This window comes from Austrofundulus limnaeus, unplaced genomic scaffold (genome assembly GCF_001266775.1).
Source record: "Austrofundulus limnaeus strain Quisiro unplaced genomic scaffold, Austrofundulus_limnaeus-1.0 Scaffold57, whole genome shotgun sequence".
Classification (NCBI taxonomy): Eukaryota; Metazoa; Chordata; class Actinopteri; order Cyprinodontiformes; family Rivulidae; genus Austrofundulus; species Austrofundulus limnaeus.
This window is the reverse complement of record NW_013952459.1, coordinates 1,380,394-1,389,069: the sequence shown is the minus strand read 5'-3', so window position 1 is coordinate 1,389,069 and position 8,676 is coordinate 1,380,394. Positions and strand designations below refer to the sequence as shown.

At 33.8% G+C, this 8,676-nt stretch overlaps 1 protein-coding gene across 2 annotated transcripts in view; it reads right to left on the bottom strand.

Moving 5' to 3' along the window:
• Nucleotides 1-8,676, bottom strand: part of brinp1 (bone morphogenetic protein/retinoic acid inducible neural-specific 1) — a gene marked incomplete in the record, with an annotated part of 117,023 nt that overhangs the window by 39,538 nt on the left and 68,809 nt on the right. For both annotated transcript variants that reach the window (XM_014009384.1, XM_014009385.1), the window contains 1 exon segment: nucleotides 3,756-3,946. In XM_014009384.1, coding sequence (XP_013864838.1) covers nucleotides 3,756-3,946 — 191 coding nt within the window.

Here is an 8,676-nt window from a genome sequence, read left to right as displayed (position 1 = left end):
TATATATATATATAAACTACAATGTACTTTTTATTTTGCCACCGATGTGGTAATTTCGTAGCAGCAATACAATAAAATACAGTCCCGTCTAACAGGACAGGATGCACTGCTACTAACTTTCATAAATAGTGTTTAACACCTCTGGCAATGTAGCTCACTGCATCCATTCATCATATGGTATTATTCTTAAAGAAAACTGTAAAAAAAATAACAGGTGGACTGAAAATGTCTGACCAATTGTGCACTATTCTGATTTGCTGACATTGCTGACATATTTTCTTTATTTTAGTCTTACGTAGACAGATTTTTACCACAGCTAAGCTACTATTATTTCAACCTGGAAAGACTCACACACAGAAGATAACAATTAAACAGTTTTATTGACAAAAGAAGGTTCTTTGGCAGAAGACATGGGTGCTGCACGCTGCTGTGAGCTTGCTATCAGCTTAAGTTTAGGATTATTGTCACTGGTGGTGGAGTGAAGGCCAGAGAGGGTTGGTTGCCGAGTAGAGTTGGAGGTTGAAGGCAGAGGCGGGGAGGAGGTGTGTCAAACTCGCCTGAGGAGAGGGCGATCCTTGGATATCAGCCTTTAACCTGGATCTCAGCGAGATGATTGGTGCGGTAGGGTGAGGATCTGATGCTGATTGACTGCAGCTGGGCATGAGGTGCAGCAATTGGATGGAGCAGGTGAGGAGGAAGGAGTCTTCCAGTCTGAATTTACGCATAAGCTTTTTTTTTTTTGCAATTTTTGCAACAGAGCTACTGCTGTTTGTTTCCTGCAGAGAGTTAATACCGGTGAGATCTTTTTGTCCCATTTCTAAGCCTTTAGGAAGGACTCTATCATTTTATTATCGCTTTTTTTAGTAGTTAAAAAAGGGTACAATGCATGTTCTTGGTCACAGCCGAATTRTGGAAGTAATAAGCAGATTTGTTGCCTGTCATTACAAAATAAATAAATAAATAAACAGTGTTGTGATTTATTGGTTTGACAATAGGAGTCAGCTGTTGTGAAAATGTACCATAATTTTTAGAGTCTGCATGTGAGCGGTCAAAGAACCCACCCTTCCATCTTTTTGGTGAGGAATTCTACAAACCTCACTACTGTGGAGATGCTGATTTTATTCTGTAGCTTTGTAGTCACTGATTCTTAATTCATCTCCAGGAAGAGAGTAATTTACATATTTTAACAGATGATCACAGATTTGCATACTTTCCATTCACCAACAACTTGATTTGTGTGGTTCTGTAAAACCACCTGATTGATGCATGTGACTGTACAATGCTTCAAATTTTCAGGTTTCTAAGCAATATACTGTATATATTTTTAGCATTGTAAGCACTTAACCAAACTTTTCAGGACAGTTCTCGTAAAAGGCCATAATTATAGCACCACATCTCTGCATTTTTACAGTTCTAAGTGCCTTATCAGTAAAAAAAAAAATGCATAGTTCAATAAAACTCTTGACACATAAGCATTCAACTGTAGCRTTTTTATTTCTTTTAAGCAACAAATTTCTTTCCTGCCCATCCCATGACTCAAGTCCACAAAAAACTGATTTGCATAAAGACTTAGCTTCTTCTTTTTGTATCACCAGTCTCACATGCACGTTTTTGTGACAGTGTTCTTTATTGAGCCAAAGTAAGATTTGAGATAAAAGTGTGCTGACGCGTAACTTGAAACAAAAGGTTCCAAGGTTAAAGAAAATGTGGCAACAATCCAATAGCAGAAAAGATGAGCCAGAGGTTAAATGTAAAGAAAGACAGGAAACACTTAAGGTGATGCAATACAAGAAGATTCAAAAGGATGCTGTGGTTGAAAAGGACACTGCAATCACTTCAGGCTTTTTTTCTTATTCATTTTTACCTCAATATTTATCCATGTGATGCAATTTGGGTACTGATATTCTTTTTAAGTCTGGTACTCTAACCCAAAAAAATAWTTTTAAAAACAAATGATTTGTTTCAAATTAGCAATTTTTCAAAGTTAATCTTGTTTAACTGTACACATATCAAATAAAAGTAAGCCTGACTCATTTTTAAGGCAACATAAAATTAATTAAAGAACATGAGCTGATTAAATTGTTTAAATAACACCCATATACAGCACAAGTACAGCAGCACAACCTTATATATTAGGAAAAAACAGTTATAAGGCATTTTCATATAGGCTAATGTCAAGTTCAATATATCAGATGATATTTTAAAATTAAATCTGACCAAATTATTTTTCTTAATATCTGTTTACTTATCCTAGTCTTAAAGCATTATTAACACTTATAAATCATGGTCCCCAAAATACTTTTAGGTTTTTAAGTGATAGCATTTTTGTTGGTTTAATCATAATTTAAATACATAAATCTAACATAGATTATCTTCAGTAAAAATAGAGCTATTGATCTAGGTGTTATTGAGAAAAAGCATTACATAAACTGTTAAGATTTTGTTTTCTTTTAAGCACATTGCTTTTGAGCTTATAAAACAAAACATTTAACACCACTCAGGTTAGTAGCATACTTAGCAATCATGCATGAAATTATGTAAAGCAGAGTCTAAAGAACAGAGTGGGCTATCTTACTAATCATAGCTTCGAAAAGCATTTGCCAAACTAATCACAGCTGCCTTCATGCATCACTTAGAGCTTGAGATAAGATAAGAGATATGGAGGAGTCATTTATATTTAGTCTTGAACAGCCGAGATGCTTAACTTTTATTTTGGAAAGGACAGCCAAAAACACACTATAGGAGCATCCATCAAAGGCATTTATTGTCACCTACCTTAAATACGGCAATTGCAGATAAATCACAGGTATTTATTTTGTAAGGTTTAGACTTATCTAACATCCAAACCTCTTTTTTGTCAAGTTTGAATGTCAGTGTCACCATATATTTTATCCACTCCAAAATGATTGTTTTTTTTTTCTAAATTTAAAATGTTAAAAGTGCTTTATGAAACATATTGTTGCAGGTTTACTTTGGTTTGATTAAGCTAAACTAAAAAAGTTATTTATTATCATATTCACTTCCATTTGAATTGGATCAATTGCATTTTTTGTATGAATTTACACCATATAAACAAATCAAATGAAATAAAAGCAAAWCTTCCAAATTCCTTTTAAAATGAATTTGTGTAAGGACTGGATTTGAATGAATGGAGACATAAGGAAATTCAAATAGACTTGCATAAAGTTTGAAAAAAGCGTTAAACACAACTGCATCATAGAAAACTATTTCACTACGTTAAGGCAAAACAGTGAAATCTGGGGTCGTTGGAGACATTTGCACAGTACTGTACATGCCAATGCATGAAGAAGAATAAGAATAAAAACACCCCTTTTATCTGTGGCCACTCCAAGATCACAGTACCCTTGATCTTGTAAATGAGCCTTTGTTCTATCAGCCTCTTGTGATTTTGTAGCACTTTAGTTTTTCAGCAACCTGAAGGAAGGACGCGTTTTCACAGGATTAAACTTAGCTAACGCTGCAGTCAAATAAATTATCAAGAAAATGAAAGTTTATTCAATGTATTAACCTGAAAAAAATAGAAATTCTTACTCATCCCTAAATGAATCAAAAATTTACAACCTAACATAGTCTTTATATAAATATGTTCTGTTGAAAATGTTGTAAAAATGTGGTTTTCACTCAAATTATCGGTGTGAATTTCATACATGTTCAAACACTCATTTAAATAGAAAAGAAGAAGGAGAAGAAGACAACTTATATGTGAGTAAATTAAAGAAGTTAAGATCTCTTACCTCCCAGGGTGGCTGAAATGAGGATGTGGGTTCCATATTTCTTAATGATGGTGTCGATGAACTGCTGAGTTGTGGGTCTGCGGCCCAGCAAGCGAACGCTGCGCTGGAACTCAGGCATGAGTGGCAGGGGGTTCCGAATGAGGTCCCGTCTCTCGATTGCAGTGTTTCTCACCTTCCAACGTGCAAATTCCCTGGTGGGTTACAAAAAAGAAAACAAAGAGAAAATAAATAAATAAATAAACACCTGCTTACTCTGGAATTATACAATATATAACACTAAAACTGTATTAATTACAGTGGCAGTGCATTAATTATGGAGACTATCACAATAAATTCATTTGCAAGAAAACTACACTTCTGGCAGTTCTCACAGTGGTCTATTTCATGAATAAAACATTAAAAGCCACTGAAGTATTCTAAAGTATTTTAACAATTTATAAATCCCCTCTGAGTTCTGATGAAGCTCAAAACACCCTCATTCTCTTTTTTTCCTCTTCAAAACAAAAGCCTAATACCCAACATCTATAAAAGGTCTGCTAATTACAGTGTTTTGCATTATTTTGTGTTTGTTTATTTGGGCTGACATTACAACAAAAAAAAATTACAGCTGCTGAGATGGTAATTGGACTATTATTCTGTCATGTTCCCCTGTAATAAAATGTGTTTTTTATAGAAAAAAGGTTCAAGACATTTTTTTTATTACAAAAACAAAACAGAAAATGCCAAGTTGCATTTTTGCACAATTTCAAAACTTATTATTGACACAACAGCTCCAAATTTTGCTCATTTTTTTGAGAATGCAGTTAAAATTTCACTTTGGTTATTTGCTTTGGAACCCCCTTTTTTCTATTGCTGACTGAAATGAATAGGTTTCAGGTTGTAATAATAGTTTTTTTTTCCCCTWCAWTTAAGAGAACCTGTATTTGGCATTGGCTTAAACACAAAAATGTAAAGCTTAGATGGAATGATTAGTATATTAAATTTATATATAAATATTGTCTTTTTTATAACAAGAAACAAAATTCCACAGTACCTACTTTTGTAAAGACAAGTTTAATGTGTCACATCAGTACAAACCTCGCATTCAGAAAGATTATCAAATGTATGCATACAGCAAAAAACATTGCTCAAACCCATTTCAAATGGAATTTGTTGAAGCAACAAAGGASGTTCTCCTTCGGATACCATCTAAGATTTTTTATATTGGCACCATTATTATTATTATTATTTTTTGCATAAATGCTGAGATGCAGCAGCTGAAGTCTTATCATGTGATGCAAGACTTTTTTTTCTTTTTTAACACTGAAGAAAATTATCTGAAAAGGATTCAGTGATTTTTAACCAAATGATAGATGTGTATACTAGTAAGAGATCTAAATAGGTAACAAAAACAAGTACTCACACACACACAATCTGGCACAGCTATCTTTATGGGGACCTGGCATTGACTTACATYAATTTCTACAGCTTAACCCTGCCCACCAAAACTAAGGCTAACCTCACAGGTACCTACATGACCTTAAAACTAACCTAAACTCAATTCACGCCTTAGTCCTACACTTAAAACCAGACACACCAGTGGCGTTTCCCCTCATGGAGACTAGACTCAGGCCCCCATAKTATCAATCAGTTCCCAATAAGTAACATTAGGTCTCTACAAATTGGTGTGTATGCAAAAAAAAAATAAATAAAACTGTCCCACAACGTAAGGAATACCAGTCCCCCAGTTATTGATTAAGGCCATCAAACAATAGTTCCTTAGACTGGAAGTGTAACTGGATTCCAGTTGTTTGCCATATTTGAATGACTGTTAGTGCTCTTGATAGCTGGGAAATATAAAATCTTGATTTGTGATGGGTCAAAACAAAACTACGAGTTTATAGTAAATTTTAAATGTTTTATATTGCAACTTAGTATGTGAATGATGAGGCTAATTACAGTAAGTGTTTCACCTAAAATACATTAAACTCTTTATTGGCTCAAATGCAGGAAAACGGCACCGTGCTCCATATAAGTTAATCCTAAAAGCCTGCTCYGTAATTGAAGTCGGAGCTCTGTTTAAAGAATGAATTCATAAATTTACTCTGAAAATCTCAAATAACAAATAGTAGYGAATAACTAAACACAAAGACGTGACATAAATATAAAGACTAAATCCTATCTGAAGTGCTGGTTGAAGAGCATAACAGGCACACTTTTCAACGGGTTTAATCATTCTAAAAGGTTTTTCCATTTTTAATCAGTCTAGAAGAAATTAAGTGGATGTTTGCTTGCTGTCCATCTTTTGAAAATCTGACATACTGTTGAACAAGACTCGAGAAATGAGACTGGAAACAGGAAACTGTTTGAAAATGAATAAAACCTAAACTGTTGTGTTTCTTATCTTCATAACTCAATGAAGATCTCAGAACTTACTAAGTGCACTACATGGTGCTTTGTTCTAAATTGGCACAACCCATTTAAAAAGATGAACAGTCATTTCACAAAATTAAAAAGAAGGATATAAAATAGTTATTTTTAAAGTTAGACGTGATATACAGTAAATCAGGTGAAATGAAACTCTCTCCCAAGGTTTGTCCACAAATAAGAAAAAAAAAAAAAACATGAGCAAGAGGATACTAATGTTGTTTTGGCTGTTGTCGTAGCAAACACCCTTTGGCTCAAAGGATGGAGTGGGACGAGCAGTGGTTTGATCACTGGCTTCTGATGCGTCATGTGTAGGATTGAAAATTTAAAAAATATATATCTTCCGCTGTAAGAACAATTTATTTTTATTTCTAAGCATCAACTATTAATGTATTTTTTATACTGTCAGGTTTGAGTGATTCACACTGAACATCAAATAAATGAATATTGTTGTCAATGCACATGTTCATGTTGTCTTAAAAAAGTGGAAGTGGAACAACTAAAAAATAAATTCACAAAATATAAAAAAAATAAGTTGTTGTGTTTTCTTCTATTTTTTTATATCAAGTAAAGATTAAAAAGCTCTGATTTCCTTCTTCTTAGACTGAACCATTAGTCTTAGCGTTCTGGCTACTAAAAGCTTGACTTGGCAGCTAACGCTCCACATTTGCTGCAAAGGGAGAAGAAGTGAGACAAGAGTAAAAAAAAGTGTCTCACCCAGTTGTCACAAAATTTATTGTGGATGACTTGCACACTTTCTTAGCAGTACACACATCACATTTTTTTAGGCTGAAGTAGAATTTATAGGTCCATATTTTATTACAATTTGACTAACTTACTAAGTTCAAAAGTATAAAAAAATGATTCAGATGAGTCCTCACTTCCTAATACCAGATTGAAAATCAAACAGTTTAACATCTGATTAAAAATGCATATTATTTATGTATACTAGATACAATCATCCATGTTGAGTAAAAAAATGTAATAAATGTATAGGGACCTATCTGTCTGCTAATTGCCAGATTCGAGTTTTTCACTGACAGGTAGGAAACACAAAAATAGCTTGGAACAGCTAATAGTCAGCAGTACTAGATGTGTCCAGCTGACAAGGGAGGCTTTTGTAAGTTTTTTTTATTTTATTTATTTATTTTATTTATTTATTTATTTAATTTTTTTGCTGCACAGGAGAAAAAAATGGCAGGGTATGCCAATCAAGAGGGCTTAAAGGAAGTTTAGTTTGGGCCTGGCTTCCCTCCAGAGGAAGAGTCAGCTTGAAGATCAGAGAAGTGTGCTATCTTTTAAAACGAGTACAGAAAAAGAAAGTTACCTGAGACCATCTTGCAGTTCTGAAGAATAAAAATAAATWAATTAAAAAGTGAAAAAAATGGGGCCAATATGAGTTGAACACTGGTCAAGTGGTATAACTACCTGTGCAATTTGTTGGGTAAACACGTTTTAAAGTAAATGTCTTATTAAACTTACAAAGAACATCATGATGTGGTGTCTACCTTTTTAAATGTTGTTGCTAATTTTGCTCCTGTTTTGTAGGGATAATAAAATTCCCAAACTCCACCCTGTGAGAGTACAAGATATTTGCACTCATCTCCAAAAGAATAAAAATTAAAATAACTAATTAGAATTATATAGTTTAATGTGGACATTTATAACAGTGTCAGCTGATTGCATGCTTCAGTCAAACATTTTATGAAATAATGCAAATAAAGCTCATACAGTAGCAGAGCATCACTTGCTGAGTTTCTCAGCAAATGCCCCACTGACATATTTCCCAAAAATAAAAGGTTTGGATTAAGCCAATACTAACAAAGCAATACCATAAAACTTGTTCTCTTTATATAAATATTATTTAAAAAAAACAAATGTATAATCTCAGAAACAATACACTGTATTCTGTTTTTTTTTTCATTATTTTATTCATTTTAGCTCATGTTTTTAGAGCACAACTGGATTTTGTGCTGATGCTGAAGTCTGTCACTCTAATCCCTTATCTGTGAGTGTGTATTCTTGTGCATGCAATTTATGAGCCTGCTGTGGTGAGCCATTTTCAAGTGTAATTTTTAATGATATGGATGATGTTGATCCTGCCGTCTTTGCCTCCACTGACTGGTTTATGCTAATGCTGCAGTTAATTGTGTGTGTGCGTGTGTGTAAACCTGTGGCCATAGTATTAGTCTATTATGCTGTCCGGGTATGTCTTAGTGGCTGTAACATCACCTCTGATGATCTACGGGGCTTATATAATTAGCCTTTAGAGCATCCAGACTAGTTTAGCTGTAATAGACTACTTTCATTAACATTCCTTTCAGAATGTAGACTTGTCTTGAATAGAACAGCCTATTTGATTGCASTGATTCATATGGTGATTTCTGTCTTCACTACAGAAGTATGGCCGCTAATGCTGGAGTCCCTGAAACTCATCTGAACAATAAGAACAGTACTGTTTTGTTAGGTATGTCAAACTTTTCAGTTTCCTTTATGTATATATACAGTATATATA